The 25,415-nt window shown below is 29.6% G+C and overlaps 5 protein-coding genes and 1 pseudogene across 6 annotated transcripts in view; 2 read left to right on the top strand and 4 right to left on the bottom strand.

Moving 5' to 3' along the window:
* The window catches only part of Alpha-man-ia (alpha-Mannosidase class I a), a 478,743-nt gene that overhangs the window by 165,858 nt on the left and 287,470 nt on the right, over positions 1-25,415 (bottom strand). The window contains exon 3 of the mRNA XM_083101236.1: positions 21,807-22,022. Within this exon, the coding sequence (XP_082957362.1) occupies positions 21,807-22,022 (216 nt within the window). The remainder of the gene's footprint in view (positions 1-21,806; positions 22,023-25,415) is intronic.
* LOC145972536 (uncharacterized) lies at positions 242-19,620 on the top strand. The gene is made up of 4 exons (XM_083101259.1): positions 242-288; positions 14,819-14,978; positions 16,101-16,240; positions 19,386-19,620. The coding sequence occupies exons 2-4, from the start codon at positions 14,962-14,964 to the stop codon at positions 19,589-19,591; spliced, it is 363 nt and encodes a 120-aa protein (XP_082957385.1). The 5' UTR covers positions 242-288; positions 14,819-14,961; the 3' UTR covers positions 19,592-19,620.
* LOC145971812 (uncharacterized) lies at positions 259-4,258 on the bottom strand. The gene is made up of 9 exons (XM_083099870.1): positions 4,033-4,258; positions 3,732-3,851; positions 3,411-3,528; positions 2,989-3,250; positions 2,322-2,417; positions 1,511-1,601; positions 830-972; positions 376-511; positions 259-312 (listed from the first exon to the last, which is right to left on the bottom strand). The coding sequence occupies exons 1-9, from the start codon at positions 4,216-4,218 to the stop codon at positions 259-261; spliced, it is 1,206 nt and encodes a 401-aa protein (XP_082955996.1). The 5' UTR covers positions 4,219-4,258.
* On the bottom strand, positions 5,400-7,595 carry LOC145972530 (uncharacterized). Its single transcript, XM_083101250.1, has 6 exons — positions 7,369-7,595; positions 7,020-7,136; positions 6,747-6,837; positions 6,092-6,234; positions 5,744-5,876; positions 5,400-5,453 (listed from the first exon to the last, which is right to left on the bottom strand). The coding sequence occupies exons 1-6, from the start codon at positions 7,593-7,595 to the stop codon at positions 5,400-5,402; spliced, it is 765 nt and encodes a 254-aa protein (XP_082957376.1).
* LOC145972529 (uncharacterized) lies at positions 10,436-12,871 on the bottom strand. The gene is made up of 6 exons (XM_083101249.1): positions 12,599-12,871; positions 12,178-12,294; positions 11,865-11,955; positions 11,158-11,300; positions 10,812-10,944; positions 10,436-10,520 (listed from the first exon to the last, which is right to left on the bottom strand). The coding sequence occupies exons 1-6, from the start codon at positions 12,823-12,825 to the stop codon at positions 10,467-10,469; spliced, it is 765 nt and encodes a 254-aa protein (XP_082957375.1). The 5' UTR covers positions 12,826-12,871; the 3' UTR covers positions 10,436-10,466.
* On the top strand, positions 19,595-22,085 carry LOC145971811 (uncharacterized; annotated as a pseudogene). The gene is made up of 3 exons (XR_014438980.1): positions 19,595-19,748; positions 20,731-21,451; positions 21,678-22,085. The product of XR_014438980.1 is annotated as an uncharacterized LOC145971811 (transcript).

Genomic DNA, 25,415 nt, shown 5'->3' with positions numbered 1-25,415 from the left:
GAAACTGATTGTATTGCGGTTTCAAATAATTTATCAAAATTAAAAAATTGGAACGTATATCGCTACAACAGTCGTTATTTCTGTTAACAGCTGATTCATCTATATCTTAACTGAATAACTTTAGACCTTTTATGTGCCAAATACAACTTAACATAATATTGTTCAAACTTGCTAAAATTCGGCTTAAAATCAGTTTACAATAAATAGTGTAAATCTCTGATGTCATCGCTACTATGTCTCCTTTCGTCATCGACTGTATCACATCCGGAGTGAGTACAACACCGTAAAGTAAGATATTGCTATACTAATAGTCTGAAAAATTATTCTCATTATTTTATTTTCCTATTAAAACATGACTTGTTGTAAAGCTGTTACCGAAGCAAAACCTTCCATCGATGCGATTAGTATACTGCTAAATATATTAAATGTACATGTCTTCATTGATCTTTGTAATATAATAAGTAATAATTTTCGAATACGTAATGGAGCCGCATACCACTGTACGTTATATCTATATATTTGAGTAAAAATGAATATAATTATTTTGTGCATTTTATTACTAATTTTATATTAATTTTTTACAGATACATTATGATATAATATTAATATTTCTTATCGATATAAATCTGTAATTAGTAATCTCCTCTATAAATACATGATTCAGTGTCAATTGATATTTGTAAACCATAAAAATATAAATAAAACATTTTTATTTCAAATAAAAAGTTCATATTACTTAACATTTGAATTATGATTTATTGAATATTACTCTTCATTAATCGATTTTATCTTATATAAAGTGTTTCAAATTTCTACTGGCGATACTTACGTTCCTTCAACCATATTTTCACTATGATCGGATAAATACTGTCCAAAATAATTCACCCAAAATGAATAAGAAAAATGACATAAAACATATAAACTGGATGCCAATATATCACCGAATACATTACTCTCAATTGCTTGGAACAACTAAAACAAATCGAAAACTGCATTTCCCGAATTATATATAAATAGATGCATAAATGGTGTCCAACGCCCATCATGCCTTTTCTTTCATGTGGATCAGTAAAGGCTGAATGCAAGCACGATTTATGCATCCATTTGTTCACTTTAATGTTTTCATATTCAGTATAATATCCCTACGTAAATCTGAAATTAAATTTGCATAAAATGGTAGCTTAATAAGCTTCATGAACATTTATTTTACGATGTCAATCTCTCGACATCTAATAAAAAAGAATGAACAACAAATTAAATGAAAAATAATGAATAATTAAATAATTAAATAATTCGAATAAAATTGATTTGTACATAAATTATTATTAATAATTTATTACACAATATATTAAATATAATGGATGTTATTAATAATTTATTATATATGTTAAATATATATATAAAACATTTTTAAGATATTTGTGTGTTTTTTGATATTTCTAATATAAATATATTTTAATTCGATAGAAAAAATTAAGAGACTAGAAAAAAAAAAATATAGGGTACTTACTCGTAATACATTTATACTTATCGATACAATACCAACTGTTACGAGAACCAAGTAGGATACAGCGAAACAGGAGTTCATAAATTCAATAAATCTTAAATATTAAAAAATGACGTTCAATAGTGTGACAATTTATAAAATAAAATTGTATTGCCATTCTATTTGAAAATATATAGAGTGCTACACGTAAAAGGTTACAAAGTTTTTTCCCGATACTTGACGTTATACAAAAAATATTACAGAAAATTTATAAGATTTGAAAAGGAAAAAAATTGATAATTTTGAATTTCAACTTCAAAAAATATGAATTTGCATCTACATATTTTTCTTAATAACAACTATATTTCCTTCACATCAATTAATTCTTCTTATTATTATATAAAATTATTGAGAAAAAATAATCAAAAAATGAATATTTATTAGATATCTCATAGTTTATAATTATATATCGAATTATAAAAAAGATCTCGTAAACTCGTAAACTATATATATCTAATTTATAATCATTTTATTTTCATAATTTTTTAATATTGCGTGGAATTAATTTATATATATATATATAAACAAATTAGAATAATCTCATTACAAAAAAAAATTAAGTTGGTAATGTGGAGGTCATAATCTTGAAAAATGACTTTAGTTAAAATTCAAGATTATCAACTTTTTTTTCGAACTTTAAAAATTTTGTTTAAAATATTTTTATATTTCTTATATTATTAATACAAAATATGTCATATTTTTTATATTATTAAGTATAAACGAGATGTTTATACAATTTAAGACAATTGTGAAAATAAAAATTTAAATTACATACTGTAAGGATCGTCCATGGATTTTTATGGCGCGTGATAATTTTGCACTAATAACAGAATTGTCTTTGCAATCGTCAAATGCGTGAGTTATACGGTGACTAAAAAATATTTAATATATATTGTTTTAAGTAAAATATTATTCAAGCTGACCAGAATAGTATTTTTAGTATTGTATGTGTGTGTGTGTGTGTAAATAATACATACATACATACATACATACATACATACATACATACATACATATATATATATATATATATATATATATATATATATATATATATATATATATATGTATATGAATATGTCTATTGAACTCTGATAGAAAATTACAAATCCGATATTATAAATCGAAAGATTGTGAAATTGTGTATACTTGAAAATAATTTTTTAAATAATCATATATTCATCACAATAAATTACTATTCAGTCTTAAAGAACGATATTTTTTTATATATATATATATAATTTAAGGATTAAATATAGAGAATAATTCGTTAGATCGCAACCAACGCAAAAAACATGAGGTAAAGAATGCTCGAATGTAAATAAATACGTATCTAAGAAGAAAAAAAAAAGAAAAAAATTTCTCAAATGTTTTTTACAGTTATTTTTTACTAGAAAAAAAAAGGTTGTTAAAATGCGGTTTGTTTTTGGATAGTCGTTTACCTTGCAATTGCGAACAATCCACAAGCATGTTGTATGAATATCATGAACATTGTTTCAGTGGCTATGAATGTGGTCATACCCACCATAGCGATTACTGACATATTAGATACTATTACATAAAAGTACTTTTGCTGATCAACAAAGCATTCGACCGGTGTGGGTAACAGCCGCAGACGAGGTTTGTCCAGTGGCATTATAAGATTGAGAACATCTGGTATACATAATGTCAATATAAACAAAATTGTGGCTATATAAATGAGCACTGAAATAATTGAGAGAAATAGTGTTTACTTTGCTCATAAATTCACTGCATTTTGTATAAACATTTAAATTATAAACATGATTTATTTCGCATTAAGTTACATGTAAAAAAATCAAATGTAAACTTGTTGAAGTACAAGTATAAACATTATCTTACTAACATCCGAAATAAATAGTATATAGTCTCCCTCTAGAAGCATATTTTTGTATTATTTCAATCTCTTGAGTATCCGTTATGGCAATACAATCGTAATTAATTTGTTCGAACAATAGTTTTACCTGCGAATATAAACTATAAGTAAAGAAAAAAATATTTCTCCCCACGATTGATGAAACGTCGATATTGATATTATTATTGGTAAAGTGATTTTTATGAAATCCTTTTTATTCACATATAGGTCGCGTTTATGCTTACGATTGAAATATTAATGAATACGTATTTGCAAATTTCATTGAAATTATTATAAATGTTCATAACTTACGTTTGTAGAATTCAGATATACTGTATTATATTTTACGATAAAGAGAACTAATAGAGTATGGAAAGACATCATCTCGATGAACAGTTTCATATTATACTGATGCGTGATAAAAGTCGTATACTATAAATCAAATTATTTATACGAGTGAAAACTGATTGATAAGATAATATATAAAAATCCCCTCGCCTTTTTTATATACGGAATTTAAATATGTACTATACCGCACTGTTTTATTCAAATAATCACATGATGTATTGTAACAAAATAATATATGCTATAAAATAAGCAATCACTATTTTACCTGGAATATCAGACCTTGTACATAAATAATCGATACAAATATAAGTAGAATTTTTCTGTGTTTTGGATTCTGATAAGGCCAGAGACCCAGAAAAATCATCAAACGTCGCGTCAACCCGTAAAATTGATCGTCGTACACATCCATTCTCGTGAAGAGCTGGAATATATCTACATACATGAAGGACATCCACCTACCGTTCCCTCCCCTTTGTTATGCACTCTTCCCATTTTTTATCCCATTACATTTAATAATTTCTCCATATTATCTATATACCGTTTTTAAGGTAATAGTTGATATTATTACAAATGATAGATAGTTGATATTATTATAGATAATAGGACGAATATTTCTCCATTCTTTTTGTGAATGTACATTTGATAAAAGAAAAAAGTGAAGAGACAATCAGAAAAATGATTAAAAAACGCAACATATATAAATGTAGGATAATCATTTAATTATGCCATTTTAACAGCTATAAGGCAAATAACGTAAAAATATATTTTTTATGTCTCACATGATATAGGCGCAATAAAGTTAGATGGCTATGTCGCATTTTTTATTCCTCAAGCCATTGATTGTTCTTACAAGAACAGAGTTTGAATTTTGTCGCAATAGTCACTATGCTATTATGCTATCATTGTCGATGGCTAATGTTGTAATTTTCAATTTTTTTGTTGAATATAAGTATATTTTTTAACATATACGTGCGTATGGATGATGTATGCATACGTGTGTGTGTGTGTGTGTGTGTGAATATGTGCGTGCATGCTCAAAATTTCGAACATCATTTAAAATATTCGTGAATTTATGGCAATTCCCATCGCGAGCAATATTAAAGAAAAATAAAGTGCTAAAATATTACACATTATGTAAAAATATAATAATTGAGAAAATAATTATATATTATTTTATTAAATTATTATAGAAATATGCCAAAATTCTACAATAAAATATAAGCTTAATTTATGCACGGATAAAAGATAATTTAAATAATTGCTGTGTATATATATTTACTTTTACTAAATATATTTACTATCTAAATATATATACAGTATTAATTTTATATTAATTGACGAGTTTATATTTTTAAATCGTCGACCATATTGCTCTTGAAAGATATTTTTGTAATATAATAGAAATTTCTCACACACGCGCGCGGACGCACGCACACACACATACACATGGAATTTTTATAAAACAATGGAGATCATAGAATAACTATATTGCTGTTTATCATATTTTTATTTTCTTGTACTTTACGAATGATCGAATTAGAGAATTCGATCATTTGCAAATATTGATGGTGCTACTCACACTTTCAGATTTTTTATTGATAATTACATTTACGTTGTCGTAAATACGTACGATTATGTTCGAACTGAATATATAACCATACAATAAGACAATGACATACTAGTAAGCTGGAAAGCACATATATTTCTTTTATATTTTTATATAATAATCCTTATTAATTTAAAAAATGTATATGTAGAATCTGTTTATTTTGTTCAAATGCTTTTTTATCAAACTTTTCTATATTTTTCTAGTAAAATATCATATTTTCACTTTATTGATTGAAAGATTGTACGTACTATTTGTTCTCACAAATTAATTGAACGGAAAATAAATTTTGCAAGAGAAAGAAGAGTAAAACTAATTTTTAAATGCAACGAACTATACATATTATATATTTGTTGATACGTATTATTACCGTGGCAAAACCTTCGAACGAAGCAACAAATAAACTGCCGATGATAATCTTGCTGCTTTTCGCGCTTCGTTGCAACGCTGTGAATAATAATTTCTGAGCGCATATCGGCGCTGTGTACCATCGTGTATTGTATCTATACATAAATATGTTAGAGAAAGATCAACAATCTAAGAAATTAATCAAAGAGAAATCGCTCACACGTAATTTCATATTGTCTAATACATAAATGTTACTTATATAAAAATATTTATTTATTTATTTATTCATAGAATGCTCGAGAGAATGTGTTTCTTCATATATAAAATATTTTTTCTGCACAAATTTGCATACCATCTAAGATGTACTCACATCTGTTGAAAAAAACATTCGCTTTGATCGATTAGGTCTTGTCCAAAATAATTCATGTAAAATGTATAACAGAAGTGAGCGAATACGAATAAACCAGTTGAAATAGCCTCAACTATATTGTGTATTTCGATTGCATGAAAAAACTGTGATCAATAAATGTAATGTTATCGGGACTTATCTATATATTTTAATGCATACAAGGTGTCTCTTGAAATAACTTGATGTCTTTGTAATTCTTTGACTAGTATGATTTTCTTTTCGGTGAAAAAGTCAAAGTCAATAATTTTAGAGTTAAAAGCAATTTAAAAAGAAGGGTTAATCTATGTACTTTAAATCATACTGTGCGAAATTAAAAGAATTAACAAAAAATACGTATTCTTCAATTAATTGCAGATAGAGTGTATTAAAATTTTATTTGAGTTAATAACATAATTATGAAACCTAACATAATCTAACATAACTTAATTACAAAGATGCATGAAAAAATTGGAAACTTGAAAAAATAATGACCTTCCTCGACAATTCTGCTTTGGAAAAATTAATTCCAAATTGATCAGAGAACTGACTATTAAAAAGACATCCGAAGATTTTGAAATATTACGTATTGTAATTTGATGTGTTTCATTAATCTCAATCTTTCAAAAAAAATACTCACGCGAAACAAATTAATACTTAACGATGCCACACCAAGTATACACAGAACAAAATAGGATGTTGAAAATTCACACTGCACAATCTTGATAAATCTTGAAGATAATAATTATGTTAATGAATTGTTACACTATTTAACAATAACATAAATTAAATATAGTAGGCGCATATTAATCTTGTTATGTAAAATGTTATTTTTAATTATTAAAATTTTACATTTTCTCCTAAATTATACGCAATACAAAATTATATATTATGGAATGTGTTTAGTACTCACTCTAAACAATGTTGATGAGCGAGAAAAGCGTGTAATAGTTTAGTGCAAAGTTTGCATTTAGTTTTTAAAAGTGTTGTTCCTGATAAATTTGTGTTCAACGCATATGTTAAACGACAGCTATAAAAGTACAATTATATTTTTATATCGTTGAGAATTTAAACATTATAATCGATTAATTATACTTAAGAAAAGTACTACTAATAGATTTAAAAAATTTAGTACAAAATTCTGAAGATTTCTTTCTTCTTTATAATAAAAAATAATGTTTATAATATAAATAATGCTTATAAACATCTAGAAATACTAAAAATTTAAGCGATATTGAATATATTAAAATTTATCATATCACCTAACGAGTTCGAACAATCCACAAGCATGCTGTATAAATGCCATATACATAGTTTCCGTTGCCATAAGTATCGTCATACCCAAAAAAACGACCGTTATAAAAAATAAAAAGAAAACGTAAAAATAACTCTCTATATCAAAAAAAACTTCTACTTGAACCGGTAATTGTCGTAGACGAGGTTTGTCTAACGGCATTAATATATTGAGAATATCTGGTATAAATATCATTGAAATAAAGATGGATGTCCCCGGGTAAACAATCACTGAAAATAATTTAGTACGAAAAGAGAAATACTAGAATAATTAATACATTTTTTTATCATTTACAATATTTATAATTTATTTTTATTTCTCATATAAATTCATTCTTCATATATCTAATTTTCAATTTTATTATTTTAAAATCATTTCCTTAATGAAATATATAAGTTTTATGAAAACAATTATATAAGATAAAATTATATTTTATTTCACTTACATCCAGAGAACACTGTATAAAATCTGGCTTTATATGCGTATTTTTGAATTATTTTTAACTCATCCGTGTCTTTTATCAAATTCCAATCGCGTTGAATGTAATCAAGAAGTTTTTTTATCTACGATACAACCATCAGCGTCTAAGATATCAATCAGATATTTGTTTTTATTCTTATACTTTTTGAAATCGATTTAGAGTTAACTTACGTGATAAGAATTAAAATACACTATTTGATATTTCAAAGTATAAATTATACAAAGAAGAGAAAAGGCGCAAACTTCAATTAATAACGTTGTATTATATTCATGCGTGATAAATGTTGCCAACTAAAAAAAGCAAAATTCTTAAATAAATGAAATATTGAAAATTTCACTTTTATGTACAGAAATTAAATACTAATGTAACGTCATATGTACAATTAGCCATATATCTGCAAATGTATGTTGTAAAATTTAAATGTTTCCCACATAAAATTTCGTAATTCTATAATTAATTTTTAAAAATATACAATTTTTTGACATAATTAATATCTTTGTTTCACCTATAAACTATTTACAAAATATTCAATAGACAGAAAATATAATTTCTACAATTTAAAACACTCGTGCTCTGCATATTTTTTAAATAAATATACGAAGCACATTTTTACGATTGTGAACAAAATGAATACATAACGTGTTCAATTCAAGTCAGAAACACCTGTGTTAGTGGAACAATAAGTACAAAAGATAACGCAGAGCACTTTCAAATAATTTGATGTTCTGGTTTTTAATAAGATCAAAGACCGATAATCATCATTAAATTCCGAATTGGACTATAGTATTCATTGTTGAAGAAATCTACTCCGATTAGCAATTGTTATAATTCTACGTGGATTTGTAAAGATTATGTAATACTCTTATTATCATTGGAATTAGCTAGATAGCTATTACAATCTTAATGTACTCAAATTTTCCATATTATAATGCAGGGCATTACGAAAAATCGGAAATACCAAGAGAACATAATTTGTAATTAGGTTATTGGAAGGATAAAAAAGTTATAGCTTTATAAGTGAGCACTGGAATAATTAAGAAAAATAGTTTACTTTGTCCATGCGTTCACTGCATTTTGTATAAACTTTTCAGTTATAAACATGATTTTTTCGCATTATTGGATGTAAAAAAATCAGATGTAAACGATTCGAAATATGAGCGTAAACGTTATATCATTAATATCTGAAATAAATAATATTATATTCTCCCTTTACAATTATATATTTTTGTATTATTTCAATTTCTTGAATATTTGTTATAGTGATACAACTCGTAACAATGCTCTTGTGACAATATGGACTATAAATAAAAAAATACTTTCCTCAATGATTGAAACATCGATATTAATATCACAGATAAAGTATATGAAATTGTTTTTATTCACATATAAGTCGCGTTTGTTCGCACAATTAAGATAATAACGTATTTGCATATGCGTATTTGCAAATTTCATTGAAACAATTAATTAACATATCAATGTTTACAACTTACATTTGTAGAATTCAGGTATATTGTGTTAGATATATAATGAAAAAGATTAATAGAGTATGGAAAGACATCATCTCGATATATAATTTCATATCATGCTGATGCATGATAAAAGTCATATACTCGCCTTTTTTATATTATATGAAATTTAATTATGTACCACCGCATTCTTTTATGTATTGTCGTTGTGATATAGAATAATATACATTATAAAATAAGCAATATGCTATTTTACCTGAATTATTAGACTCTTCATATAAATAATCGATACAAATACCAATAGAAGCTTCCTGTGTTTTGGATTCTGATAAGGCCAGAGGCCCAGAAAAATCATCAAACGTCGAGTCAACCCGTAGAATCGATCGTCATACGCATCCATTCTCGTGAAGAGCTAGAATACATCTGCACATCTATGGAGGACGTTCGTATCTCCCTCCTCCACTCTTTTACCTTCTCCCCGTTTTCTATCCCATTACATTTAATATACAATTTCATATTGTCTATAGCTCTTAATATGGTAATAATTGATATTATCGAACAATGGAATAAGCACTTTTCAACTTTTGTGTATATACATTTAACAAAAGAAAGAAAAGATTGAGAAAAATAATCATAAATATGTTTCAAAAACATAGCACACATAAATATACAGCAATCAACTAAATTGTAGTTCTACAATTTCAAGCAGCTATAAGGCGAAATAATCTAATATTTTTATATCGACATGACGCAGACACAATGTAATTAGATGTCTATCGCATTTCATTGTTCTTTCACCGATTGTTCTTACAAAAACAGAATTTGCATTTGTCACTACAGTCGTTGTGTTATAAACCATGTGCTTTTAATCATCGATTATAAAAGATAAGAATTTTTATAATATAATAGAAATCACACACACACAAACATGTACACACATGGAATTTTCATATAATAGAAAACATAGAATAAGTATATTGCTATTTGTCACTTTATTATTTTCTTATTCTTTACGAATAATTGAATTAGAGGATCTGATCATCTACAAGTATTCAGTACTACTTACACTTTGATGATTTGTATCGATAGTTACATTTGCGTTTCCGTAAATACGTATGATTATATTCGAATGGAATATATTACCATACAATAAGATAATGACATACTAATAAGCTGAAACAAAAAAATTCTTTTATATTTTTATATAATAATTCTTATTAAATATTAAAAAATCTATGTGTAGGATCTGCATTTGATGTTTCGACAAAATGCTATTTTTTAATCAAATTTTTCTATATTTTTCTACATAATAAAATATCATTTATTCACTTTATTCATTAAAATTATATTTGTTCTCGTAAGCCAATTGGAAAATAAATCTTGCAAGAGAAAAAAGAGTAAAAAATTAACTTTTAAATGCAACAAACTAATCTATATTATATATTTGTTGATATGTATTATTACCGTGGCAAAACCTTCAAATGATGCAACAAATAAACCGCCGATAATAAGCTTGCTACTTTTCGCACTTCGTTGCAACGTTATGAATAATAATTTTTGAGCGTATAGCGGCGCTGTGTACCATTGTGTATTGTACCTACACATTAATATATCATAAAGAGATCAACAATCTAAGAAATTAGTCGGAGAGAAATCACTCACATGTGATTCTATATGATCTAATAAATGTTTTTTATATAAATATTTATTCATTAATTCATTTTTCTATAGAATATTCGAATACATCTTTTCTAACATATAAAATATTTTCTCTGCACCAATTTGCATGCCATCTAAGATGTATACTCACACCTGTTGAAAAAAACATTCGCTTTGATCGATTAAATCCTGTCCTAAATAATTGACATAGAATGTATAACAGATGTGAGCGAATACGAATAAACCAGTTGAAATAGCCTCAAATATATTGTGTATTGTGACTGCACGAAGAAACTGTGATCGATAAATATAATGTTATCAGAAATTTATCCGTATAATATTTTAGCATAGAGGACCCTTTTAAAATAATCGGATGTCCTTGTAATTTTCTGACTAATTTGATATTTTTCTAAGTGAAAAAGCCGAAGCATATACACACACATCAATAATTTAATAAGATAATAAGCAATTGAAAAAGAAGGATTCCTTGTAAAAACTATACTAAACTATACTTAATTAAAAAATTAATAAAAATACACGTTTTTAGTTAATTGCTAATGGAATTTACTTAAATAAGTAAAATTAAAATAAATAAAATTAAATAAAATTTTAATTTGAGTTAATAATTAATTATTGATTAATTATTAATATAATTACAATGTTATAATTTAAAAAAAATTAGAAAAAATTACTTGGAAAAAATCTTCTTGGAGGATCTTTCTCGATATTTTTGCTTTGGAAAAGTTAATTCCAAATTAATCAGAAAATTAGTTATTAGAAAGACATCCGCAGATTTCGGGATACTATGTATTGTAATTTGCCTTACTTTGATTTTAATCTTCCAAAAAAAATACTCACGCGAAACAAATTAATACTTAACGATGTCACACCAAATGCACATAGAAAGAAATAAGATATTGAAAATGCACAATACATATGCTCGATAAATCTTAAAAAGGGAAAACAATAGTAATTATATTAATAATTAGTAATTATATTAATAAATAATAAATTAATAAATAAATCACATGACAAAACAATGACATGTTAATTAAATATAGCAGACGCATATAATCTTGTTTCGTATAATATTATTTTTTATTATTGAAATTTTATCCTAAATATATATTACAAAATACAAAATTATGTACGGAATGTGTCTAATACTTACTCTAAACAATGTTGATGAGTAAGAAAAGCATTTAACAGTTTAGTGCAAAGTTTGCATTTAATTTTTAAAGGTGTTGTTCTTGATAAATTTGTGTTGAACACATATGTTAAGCGACAGCTATAAAAAAGTACAATTATACTTTTATATCATTAAGAACTTGAAAATTATAATCGATTAATTTAAAAAATTATAATCGATTAATTAAAAAAACTATTACTAGATAATAGATTTAAAAAATATATATATTATATAAGTAGATTTAAAAAAATTAATATGAAGTTGTGTAAGATCTCTTTTCTTTCTTTATAATAAAAAATGTTTATATATAAAAATAATTATAAAAATAATGTTTACTATAAGATTCGTCCAGAAATACTAAAAATATAAGCGTTTGAATAAATTAAAAACTTTATGATATCACCTAACGATTTCGAACAATCCACAAACATGCTGTATAAATGCCATAAACATAGTTTCCGTCGCCATAAGTACTGTCATACCCAAAAAATTAATCATTATTAATAAGAAAGCGATAAAGTAAAAATATCTCTCTGTATCAAAAAAAACTTCTACTTGAATCGGCAATTGTCGTAGACGAGGTTTGTCTAACGGCATTAAAATATCGAGAATATCTGGTACAAATATCATTGAAAGAAAGGTGGATGTTCCCAAATAAACAATCACTGAAAGTAATTTCAATTTAGTGCGGGATAACTAGAGAATAATTAATATATTTTTTGATTACTTACAATATTTATAGTTTTAAATATTCCTTATATAAATTTGTTCTTCATATATTTAATTTTTAATGTTATTACTTTAAAATTTATTTTCCTAATGAAATATATAAATTTTAGGAAAATAATTAAGATAAAATTATGTTCTATTTTACTTACATCCAGAGAACACCGTATAAAATCTGGCCTTATACGCGTATTTTTGAATTATTTTTAATTCGTCTATGTCTTTTATCAAATTCCAATCGCGTTGGATTTGATCAAAAAGATTCTTTACCTACGATATCACGATCGACGTCTAAAATATCAATTAGATATTTGCTTTTCATGTACTTTTTGAGATCAATTTAACTTACGTGATTAGAATTAAAATGCACTATACAATATTTCATAACATAAACTATACAAAGAATAGTAAAGGAGAAAACTTCAATTAATAACGTTGTATTATACTCATGCGTGGTAAATCTTGTCAACTAAAAAGCAAAGTTTTTAAATAAATTAAGTGTAAAAAATTTCACTTTTATGCACAGAAAAAATATTAATAACATCACATATATAATTCATATGTCTGCAAATGAATGTTGCAAAATTTAAATGTTTCTCACATATTTTTCAGTAAATATATATAATCTTTTAAAAATTGTATATATTTTTTTTACATCATGCGCGATACAAAATTTCGTAATATTCTATAATTAATTTTCAAGAGTATACAATCTGTTGACATAATTAATATCTCTGTTTCACTCACAAACCATTCACAATATTCAAAATATTCGATAGACAGATAGATAATTTCTACAATTTAGAGCACTCATTTTTAAACGCATATTTTTTTAATAAATATACACATTTTTACGATCGTCAACAATAATGAATACATAGTATACGTTCGGTCAGAAGCACCTGTACTAGTGCAGAGATAATGAATATACAAGATATGCAGAACACTCTAACAATTCGATGTTCTGACTTCTGGTAAGGCCACAGACCGACCGACGCCATTAAATTCCGGGTTAGCCCGTAGTACTCATTGTTAAAGAAATCCATTCCGATTGACAATTGCCGCAATTCTACGCACGCAGATTTGTAAAGATTATGTAGTTTCCCTACCATCGAAGCTATAGATAGCTATTACAATCTTACTGCACTCAGATTTTCCGTAATTTCATAATGACCATAAAGCAGGGCATTACGAAGAATCGAAAATACCAAAAGGACATAATTTGTTAATTAGCTTATTACCAAACGATCTTCTATGTACGATTACATGAATCATTCGTGCAGTATAAACTATCAAACGCTCTGATTGCAACATAAAGTAATCAAAGCATACGTTTAATATAATCATAGCGATTTTCCCTCGGAAAGAACATCAGTGATTTACAGTATTTTTGCGCAGACGCAATGCGACAAAGAATTCCTCATTCTTTAGCTGTTGGAATAGCGGATTGTTGTGTAGAGTTTTTCTTTCAGAGACATGACAATCGTGTCTGTTACAGTGTTAATATCGATAAACTGGATAAAATGTATATAAAACTATTAAATTTATAATGTGATAATAATAATTTAAAGGTGCATGTTGAAATGATATATTTGGAAAAATATCACTGTGAACATTCGAGTATTGTATTTAAAAATTTATTGTGCCCTTATTTTTGCAAATTGAGTATTTTGTAAATCAAGCATGTAACAAATATTATAAAATAACAGCGAAAATGTTTTACAGACTGATTCTTATAAAGAAATAAAATATTATTCTAGAATTAACTTCGAAATATATAATAAACTTCGAAAACACACACACACACATTTATATTGCAATTTTATGAAAATAACAAAAATAATATATTATATCAATATAACAATAATTGTTAATAATTAATTTTTTTCTGTTTTAGCTGACTGTAGATGCTTTGGAAAGTGTGCCAAATGCAACTTAATACCATTATTGGAGTTTGTAAAAGATTCAATACAAATCAATTTTACAAGAATGTAAAGGTTTAATCGCACCATAGCATCCCGTCATCAAATCACATTCGAAATGCAACACCGTTTAAAGTAAGATATTGATGGATTAGTCATTTGCAAAACATTTTCTGCCAGTCATTTTATTGTGATGTACATAGTTTGTAAGACTCATTATCAAAGTTAAACTTTACGGTACATTTAATAAATCTGTATAGATATTTTAAATACTTTATTCTTTATACTTAAATTCTTTCTACTTAAATTCTTTACTTATATTACCCTCGAGCATTTTGAGTAATAATTTTTGAGACTATAACGGAGCCAGATTATACAAACATGGTTTTCCACAAAAACATAATAATGTAATAATAATATTATATCGAAATCACACAATTTATGAATTATTTCTCGTAAAAGTAATTGTCAATCAATATAGTTTATAAAAATAATTAAATCAATTAGATTAACTTGTTCATTAAATAATATTAAAGATGTAGTACACATTGGAACACAATTTTAATTTATTTTATTTATATTAGCAGTTATATTAGCTGGGACATAATTACATACAAATTTTTTAACCTCGTTTATCTTTTTTATAATAATTATTATTTGAAAAAATCATTGCATATATATCCACTTGTTGAAACAATAGCACAAGCGATAAATATAATAAAAAATATAACTGGAAAAGATATGGCAAAACCCATTTAAAGAGATTCTGTTTTCTTTAAAGCTTTTTATCACGTTTTTACGACTTACGAACGCCAACATTCCCAGTAAATTTTCTCAACTATCTTCTCCCGTAAAATGTTTTTATGCAAACAGCGTATACGTTACGAAGATTTCGCGAAACACATTCAGAAAACATCATAAGACTGTCGTCGCAAGTTATAGTAACGCATTTCATAATTCTAAGATTAGCAACATAGATGTACAACATACATACTGCAATAGTTTATTCTATCATAAGTTATCAAAAACCGTGCATACTTTTACAAAAAACCGATATTTTTTAATATGATGTAAGAGATGCAATGTAATTTCAAGATCTTCTTTTGAGAAACAATAATTTCCATTAATATACAAATTTAATAAAATATTTCTATGAAACAATGGATTCATACAATATAACTAATCATCTAATATGATATATATAACGATTTCTGCAGACTTTCTCTCATGATGTTAAATTAAAACAACGTTTTACAGATACGACGGTCCGATGAACGTTTCGAGACGAGCGAGCAACAGCTGTACGAAATATCGCTCACCCACGCACGCAGAAGTGTGCGTTACACGCGTGACAGCCTTGCAACACAAGATGGAATGGGGATTCAGCTCATTGCGATGTACGCGCGTCTCTTCGTTGCGCGCTACAGTCAGCGCATAGCGCTGTTAAACGAGGCCTGGCATAACTGCGCGTTACGTGCATCTCGCATATCTCAGCGTGCTTCCTTCCTTCCGTCCTCCCGTTCCCCGATGAGAGCCGGGTCGCATACCTACCGACCGCAATCTACTCAATGTCGACGAATAACGGGAGCGCGTATCGATACGTCGATCCTCGCGTATATATATATCGCGATCGACTAGATAAAATGTTCATCCTCTCAAGTGCAACTAAGTCGACGCACCGATTGCCATCACCGAACACATACACACACGTAAATTGTTATCGCGAGATCGATTTACGATGCGCTACATCAAAGTGTCAGCAGGAGAATACGCATGATAAAACATCACGTATCGTACGAGAACGAATAAAACATTGCATATATATTTTTCCGATCAAGAATAAAACGCAGTTTATCTCTGACTAACGTTATATGTATTAATGATATTTAAAAGATATTGTTCGTTTTCACATGTTAGATATTTTCAAATGTTTATAATGACTATTATTTACGTGTGTGTGTGATCTCCAGATTACAATTTCTGCGTTTGAAAAAGAAAACTGGTCTAAGTCGTATATATCTGTTTTTTACTATAAATTTATTAAAAACTACATATTTTCCCTAGATCGTGAAATTCCTGAAATGGCAACACAACGAATCTACAATACGATTCTACAATATTTATAGATCATGATAATAACGGTAAAACTAGATATAAAAGTATCGATGATTGCATTAAAAAAATAATAAATATAATTTTTAATTTATTAGTCGTCTTAATTCTTTCTCTTTGTTCAGTATTAAGTTATCATTATGCAATCATTATGAATTATTTGATCATGATTACATAGTCATTTAATCATGATTAGCATGTTTTTTATTGTCATAAGGATTTTTTAAAATTATATTCTATGTCTTTTTCTGTTTATAATTATAATTTATTGTGTATATTATTTGAGAAACTTTTTAATATTATTTTAATTGAGATAATTTAAAAAACTAGTTATCAATTGATGTCGGCGAACCAGAGAGATTAAGCATCATGATGCATTTCTATCCATGTGTGTGTGTGTGTGTGTGTGTGTGTGTGTGTGTGTGTGTGTGTGTGTGTGTGTGTGTGTGTGTGTGTACATATATATATACATATATATATATACATATATATATATATATATATATATATATATATATATATATATATATATATATTCGTTGATTAAAGAGATAATATATTTCAAAAAATGCGTGATAAATGCATGAGAAATAAAATATCGAAATATAAATACGTATCAAGAGAATACGAGATAAAATAGATAATTTATCCAAGTTTCTCATTTAAATAAATTGTTTGTGAGAAATTTATTACGTAAGAAGATAACAAAGATGATTAAAGTGCTATAAAAAAAGAGAAAAAAATACATAGAATTAAGTATATAATCTAGCATTGATGCTTCTCTCGTTTTATTTTTTTTCCTAGTTAAAAGCTAACATTATTAAATCAGTTTAAAAATGATAAAAAAAGCTTCTAAACTAAATAGGAAAATAGCTCAAGTGGCAAAAGTGCTCTAGTAGTCCATCAAAAATTTATAAAAAATTATAAAAGTTTGTTATCCTTAGTTTTTCTAAATTTTAATAAAAGGTTAAATAAAAGTTCCTTTTGAGCTTAAACAAAAGTTTGTACGTGGGTCCACTAACAAGCGATTTTTGGTTAAGTACTTTTCCATTCTCTACAGAAACTGCAAAACGAAATTATATAATCTTTTTTATATTACAATATTTGTATATTACTCCTTTCATATCTCAATTTGGCAATATTAAAAAGTATAATTACAGCTTTCAAGTATAATTGTACAGGTAGAGAAAAATGTACTTGCGACTAAAAATATTCTTATAATATCGCACGTTTACCAAAAATAAATGCGTATAAGTGTTAACACAAATACAAATTTTTATGCCTTTAAAATATTATGTTAAGAGTTTCAAGATATAGCAAAATTTTTAATAATACATAGTTCAGTGCAAAATGTCATTGATCGTGTATAAAGATTCCAACGTAAAAATGTGTTCGGATACCGTGCTAATTTCTGTTGTACAACATCGCTGTTAATAATTTCTCTCGCGAGGATACGGCATCTTACAACATGATAGCACGTGCAACATCGACGACTTACATTGTCGTATAAAACGCGTGTATCTCACCGTTCTTTCTTTTTTCTTTAATTCCGCGCGTATGTGGTTGTGCGTGTTAAAGAGAAATGGCGGTGTCAGAGAGAGAAAGAAAGATACTGGATGTGTGGTGGCTGCCGGTATCTTGCACCCCCTGCCCCCTCATGTCTGCATTCTCGACGCATAATACGCGATCTTCGTTTTATACTTGGAGTGGTTAGGGCTCTTTTTTCCTCCCTTCTCTCCCCTCCCCTCTCCGATGCAGCTTCTTTCCCGAATTTATCGCCCATCCGAATCGCGGACAAGTCCATATAACCCGTTCATGATCTCGGTTCCCACCTAGCCGGTGCTAAAGCCCGCGCGCGCTGTTTTCATTCCTGTATAAATCTCATTGAAGGACGATATATTGCACGTATTCCTTTTGGCCCGCTCATACATATCGGCCATTGAAATTTATTTCACTGACCAGATGCGAATAACTGAGATGCATCATTGCCGTGCCGCCTTTTAATTTTCGTTCCTTATCGTTATTATTGAACGTACGTGGAAATATACAGGGTGTTCTCGAATCATATTCTTCTCAATTTTAAATGCGAGTAACAATATAATTTTTGGATACTCTATATATAGAATATCTCCACTAATAACTTAGTATTCTACAACATTAATATTTACACGTGAATGTCTGAATAGATCTAATAATATGAACACGAAACATGTTCTTATGTGATTAATTTTAATATAAAAGATTAATTTAAGATTATCCTGATAAATATTTCAGGAGATTTGATGAAAACTTTATAAATCTCTTTCAAATTTATTCCCCTGATGTAACACGGATAAAATAATAGGCAAACAGCAAATGAATTGTATAAAGACAAAAGCCGCGAGGTCGCGTAACTAAATGTTTCTTAATGTGACTTTGCATCCCTTGCAGGTAAAACACGATGCACGAGAGGAAAGAGTTTCAGAAACTGCTGCGAAACAATAGGCATAACTTCTAACACGGTTGATACGCCGGTTACCGCAAGCCGAAAGCAGCTAATACAGCAAGTTATCCACTTAGAAATCCGACGTAACACCGTGAGAGAAGAGTTCGAGGGATTGCGGGGAAGGCGTAGGGAAGGCTGTTACCAACTTTGAATAAACCTGGCTAAGTTTCCTGGCTCGGTACTTACGGAACTGTCACGCGAAAACGCTCAAGTTTATTCTTCCCGCACGCACCGACAGAGAAATACCGCGGACATCGATTTACATAACGATTAAGTTAATTCAGAATTTAAGTGCACTGTTTGCCAGAATCTTGAAGGAGTAACAAATCCAGAAATCAACACATATCAGAAAAATTGCCGATTCTCGTATTTTACTGGTAAGAAAGTTTTGTGATAAATAAATTTATCTATATCGATAAAAGTTTAAACACAAAATAATTACGTTAATTATTTAATATATTTCATTCATTTATTTATTATATCGAATTTCATTCATTTATTTATTATATCGAATTTCATTCATTTATTTATTATATCGAATTTTTTATCAAGTATAAAAAAGATGTATTTCCTATTCTAACAAAATATATATTTCACAGATCTCATTGTTTTATTTCTTAATTTTTTGTCGATAAGTATAATCATAAATAGAATCAGAGAAGTAGATACAATTTCAATTAACTGTTAATCCAATTCCCGTAATATTACGTTGAGCATCATTATACTCGAAGACTTAATATAACCGAATGTACAATTTAAGAGTCATATTTATAATTTTAATTCGTGAAAATGCTTGCAAACGGTTGCGTATGAAAGAATAATTTTTTGAGCTTTATCAATTCGTCGCACATGAAGAGAATATTTGATATCTCAATGAAATATTTCATGTCGCAACTTTAAGCTTTTCAATTCGTATGCCCTACAAAAATGGTCCGTTGTGATATTTTATCGAGAAAATATTGGATTCAGTTGGGGATTTGAGATATTTCAACGTAGTCCTGCTCTGCGAAGATAAGATTCTCATTCTCCATCAAGGTCACGGCATATCCACTTAGTGACAAAGCGAACGTTTGCGATTTTCAAAGGATTATCCCGAATTTTCGTAAAAGTTAGTTATACGTGAAAAGATTCATTATTTCTGCATAATTTTTTTCAACTTATTTTGTATATTTATAGAGATTATATTTGAAATAAAACGTATTTTGTTTCTTAAGTCAGCTTCAAAATATAATTTTAAATCTTTTTGCCTCGAAATATTTATAAAGTGATATTATTCTGCCTCTGTATTACATTTTACTTGAATAGGTCGCGCGCCAAGAGAAAATCGAAGGGTGCCTTCGACGTCTCATCAGAATGGGACTTTCCTCGACAGAGCAAACACATTTCCGACATGTTCGATAACGTAAAAGTAAAGAAAGGATGAGATGCGGAGGAGGAATAGTGTATGCAGACGCGAGCCTATATCAAAAGTTCACTTCCGTGGGGTCCGCGAAAAAGGAGACGATGACATAGCTGCGTCAGGTAAGTAGACTCACGACGAAATTGGTTTCGACGCGTGTCGGCGAATGTCGAACTTTCATCGTGATACCTCCTCCACTTTAGGCAGATATCACTGTACTTTCGTAGTCTCAAAAGACTGTAGAAATTGTTCAAAGAAGCGTACGCACAAGAAATATTAGTCCTTACAGTGTAATACGCCTCGCAATTTATATTTTTATATTTATATTTATAATATAATTATTTTTTTTATGTCAGATGTAAAATGTTATAATAAAAATAACATAATAGAAATGTGACCATCATTTTTGACCACCGTTTTTTTTTTCGTTGCATTTTAGAAAATATATTTAATTAATCGGAATTAATAAGGACGAACTATATAATTTATCATAATTTTCCCAGAGAAAAGGGGATAAACGTATTGCACAGGAAAAGATATATTTCAGCCTAGCAAAATCCCGCAATCAACGTCAACCGGATTCACAGGATGATTAAAATAAATACTTGACAGGTAATTTATTAAAAATAATGCAGATTTTCTCTTTTTCTAAAAATACAATGTGTTATGAGTTTTACAAAAATATACCATCGATCTATTGAGGTAAACCGCAATTAACATGTCAATTTTGAAGAGCTCGTAAATAAATTATTTTTTTGTTACCTGTTTTGATAATTTATACTAAAGATAGTTGTCATGTAAAAACACTATTTTTCATAAGACTTATTTTGGCTTCTAGAAATGCTACTTTTGTGTAACACATCCTCTTTAACTCGCATATAATTTGCTGAACGTTCAAAGGTTATCTGAACGGAAGCGCGCCACGCTGATAACAAGTATGAAAATATGAAAGCATGCAAGTACTCACGATATCGAAGTCCAGATTCTCGGCAATCCAGTCGCGTCCCTGCTTAAATTCATCGTGAAGGCCCATGATGTAAAGAGTGTCGAGTCCGTCAACGATGGTCGCACCCATATTCGACGCCCCGAAGATGCTGGCACTGTGACCTCTCTTCGAGATGGGTCTCAGTTCGTTTTTTCCCCATGCATATCGCACGTAGTTGTCCCAACCGTGCTTCATCATCTGTGCAAGAGAACAACATGCAAACGATTAGCGCAAACTTTTTATTACGAGAATAAAAATATCTTTCACGATTATGTAAAATAATATCAATTGTAATCAAAATTTTTATAATTAATATAACTTATATTTTCTTTTTGAATTTTGTTCTTTCTTTAATACGAGAATTCAAACTTTCTCAAGAATTCATGTCACAGATTTTTCATAAATTTAGTTTTTTTATAAGACGTTCAGAATTTTTTTAAAAAAACAATCTACGAAGATTCATTCCTAAGCATTTTTATAAAGAAATACTTGTACAGAAACCTATATAAATTAAGTTGACGTTTCAAATTTTCGCAAATTTTCAAGTTTTTCTATTATGATTAACGTGTGTGCACATACAGCCGAGGTAGCAAGCACACATCGAATCTCGAGAATGACGGATGCGTCGCATGAGCTGTTCCGTGAATAACAAATATATTGCTCAATGTGTGTGTATGTGTGTGTGTGTGTGTGTGTGTGTGTGTATGTATGTGTGTCCATTCCGTTGACCGTTATTTTCGTTCCTCTTGATTTTTCGAACCATTTGCCGGGCACCCGCAGTCATGGTCGCTTCATCACGTTTTTATGACGGCATAATTTAGGGGCAATATAATATCGGAAAGGTTTGGCCAGTGGCACCACCAGGAGTGGGTCCCTCCACCTCCCTTTTTCCCTCCCTTCATCCGTCTCTCACTCACTCTTTTTCTCTGCGGCTACGATTGTAATAAAAAAAAGATAAAAGCGGAAATTAGAGAGGGTGAAGAACTGCAAGATGACAGAGAGAAACGCGTGTCATTTTATAACTATCTACACCCTGAATCGCGAAGCCTTTAAATGTGATTTTCTCGCGACTATTCACACAGCAGGAAAGTGACAAGAAGAAGACGGTGTTTCCGTTATTATTTCGAGATATTCTATCAAAGTCAGTACAATGTCATGATACTCGAGACGCGTGGATTATCGGAAAGGCGATAAGTTTGCGATAAATGCGCAAAGATGGGGCTGCCGAGAGGCACGGTGTCGCGATAGAGATGCGAAATTCCGAGGAGCTTGAAAGGCGATGCCGTTGCGTTATTACGTCGGCTTTAGAAGGCGGGATGCGCTGGCGATGCAGAAAATTGCGGAGGACAGATCGGCACGGGTTGACGCGGCATTCAACGCCTTCCACCATTATCCACGTAATCGCGGATAATTTGTTCCGTAGAAACTGCGGCGAATGCACGGCACATAGTGGACTTGTAGCCGGTAATCTGGTTAACATCCATGTTAGGATTAAACCATTAGCCCCGGTGTCGGCCGGACGGATCGAAGGGAAACGGCGAGGAGGCGATACGGAAGGGGAGAGAACGCAGCGAGGTGGACGGAGGGCAAAACCTCGTGTCGGAGACGTGTGGCCTCCGTTCAATTATTCTCTCTTTGTTACGTCACTTCCGTGGTAACCGGATTCTCTCCCCGGACTCGTCCGGAAGACCCCGCTTCTTTTTTCGCTTTTGTAATCCACCGAGTAATCCATTAAAACCATTTAATGCGGTTAAGCAGTAAGCACTGGCACTCGTACGAAATACACGCGAAATGTCTGTTTTAATCGGAAATAAAATTATGCTACATTTATTTATTTGACAAATTTGAAATTCGAACATCGATTTTTTTACAGTTTCAAGTTTTTCCTTCCAAAACGACCAATTAAAAACAAAAAAAATTATTAATCAAACTCGTACATACATATTTTAAATCTGTCTTCAATTAATCCCTGAGCTAATGGATAAATTCATTATTTTACGCGCATTATTCACACGCAGACAAACCGCGACGCCGGTTGAGATAGACGATATGAATTCTACAGAGGACTCGTGGGAGCTCTCTCGCGTTTTGAGAGAGAGAAAATATCCTTTCAAATTGCCTGCGCTCCACGCATTTCCATTAATAAACAAAACGCACGCTGGAAGAGAGGAAAAGCAGCGGCAACAGCAGTAGCAGCTAAAAGGGTGAGAAGAGAAGAGGGTAGCGATATTCCGTCAGGCGATTGAGTATGCACGGGTACACAAACAAAGCAAAAGCCTCGAATACTCCATGGGAGATGCACACAAATGCGCATCGGCGATGGCTTTGCGTATGCGCGGGTGTGTATATTGCCGATACTGGGCACGTATAAGTGTACTTAACCGTGGCGCTTTTATTTCCTATCTTTATTTCCCGCGGTTTTCAATTTACGTTATTTATTTCCCTCCGTCCTAGTCGGTGTCCCACTGTGATTTTGTGAAAGCACCCCAATTCTGCCTCCGTCGCATACTCACACATGTATGTATATGCACACGTACGTACACACACGTGCACGTACACGCATACACGTGTGTAGAGAGGCACATAGATGCGTGTGCCTTTTAGTATCAACACCACATAGGAGCAACGTGCTCCTGTATACGTGCTATCCTTTTTTATCTGCGATACAACGAGTCTGGATCGACGTCACGAAGCCTTTTAAAAACCCTCACCCCCACACGTCATAAAATCTAACCGCGCCCGAGCAACACCACGCGCAGAGAGAAGCGAATGTATAGTTTACGCCTTACACCTTTGAGTAAGTCAATCGAGACGAGAGAAAAGAAACTTGATATTTAACGGAGAAAAGGAAACCGAATTAAATGAAGCCGATGAGAAAGAAATAAAAGAGAAAATATATATGTGAAGTAAACCAAGCTCTCTCTGGTGGAAGAAAAATCTATTTTCATAAAAATACTATATTTTTGATGGATTTTCAATCATTTTTCCATTCGTCAATCTTTTGTCGCGTAGGAATAGTAAAACTCGTGAAAGTTTAATATATATGGTGACCATTCTTTTATCTATCAAATTACACAAAATTATCCTCATCGTGCAGTTCCAATAATCAACGATGCGTCATTTCCCGCGTACGCATCTTTTTATCAGCTAATACATCCAGTGGTTATAATTAGATAATGACACAAAACGCGCTCAATTACAACACTCGTGACTCGTTACCGGATCTCATTAAAACGCGAATAGCGAGATATACGACGTATTTTCGCGATTAAATATGTAATTACGTACGAAAGTTACTCGTGCGGATGTCGGCGCGACACAAGACCGACTATTGTTGAAAATAGATAATGAAAATTTACATGGCGATTATTTTACTATATGTGAAGAATTGTATGCTTTTATCACAAACTTATAATAAATTATAATAAATTCATCATGATCGTAAATATTTCTGATATTCTTGTTAGACACTTTTTTATATTTTCATCTTCATTAAATATATTCAAATTTGCCGCAGATAAGTATCTCTGGCGCAAAGACGCTGCTGCATAATTGAAATCAAGTACACCGTGGAAAGAAATATAAATGCAT

Source organism: Camponotus vicinus, unplaced genomic scaffold, assembly GCF_025532165.1.
Source record: "Camponotus vicinus isolate PSW18456_S1 unplaced genomic scaffold, iyCamVici1.0 SCAF_5, whole genome shotgun sequence".
Lineage (NCBI taxonomy): Eukaryota > Metazoa > Arthropoda > Insecta > Hymenoptera > Formicidae > Camponotus > Camponotus vicinus.
The sequence above is the reverse complement of the archived record's forward strand: the minus strand, read 5'-3'. Positions and strand labels throughout refer to the sequence as shown.

Excerpts from the sequence above, each read along its gene's own strand:
- LOC145972536 (XM_083101259.1), top strand. Across the intron at positions 16,241-19,385 it reads GGGATTCAGCTCATTGCGAT|GTAAAACACGATGCACGAGA; the intron begins GTACGCGCGTCT and ends CATCCCTTGCAG.
- LOC145971812 (XM_083099870.1), bottom strand. The coding sequence starts at position 4,218 with ATGTCCTTCATGTATGTAGATATATTCCAGCTCTTCACGAGAATGGAT. Across the intron at positions 973-1,510 it reads TAAGTATAAATGTATTACGA|TTGTTCCAAGCAATTGAGAG; the intron begins GTAAGTACCCTA and ends GATTTGTTTTAG. Across the intron at positions 512-829 it reads GAAAATATGGTTGAAGGAAC|ATATAACGTACAGTGGTATG; the intron begins GTAAGTATCGCC and ends TCAAATATATAG.
- LOC145972529 (XM_083101249.1), bottom strand. The coding sequence starts at position 12,825 with ATGATATTTGTACCAGATATTCTCGATATTTTAATGCCGTTAGACAAA. Across the intron at positions 11,301-11,864 it reads TAAGTATTAATTTGTTTCGC|TTTCTTCGTGCAGTCACAAT; the intron begins GTGAGTATTTTT and ends TATCGATCACAG. Across the intron at positions 10,521-10,811 it reads CATTTGAAGGTTTTGCCACG|CTTATTAGTATGTCATTATC; the intron begins GTAATAATACAT and ends TTTTTGTTTCAG.
- LOC145972530 (XM_083101250.1), bottom strand. The coding sequence starts at position 7,595 with ATGATATTTATACCAGATATTCTCAATATATTAATGCCGTTAGACAAA. Across the intron at positions 6,235-6,746 it reads TAAGTATTAATTTGTTTCGC|TTTTTTCATGCAATCGAAAT; the intron begins GTGAGTATTTTT and ends TATTGATCACAG. Across the intron at positions 5,877-6,091 it reads GAATGTTTTTTTCAACAGAT|ATACAATACACGATGGTACA; the intron begins GTGAGTACATCT and ends ATTTATGTATAG.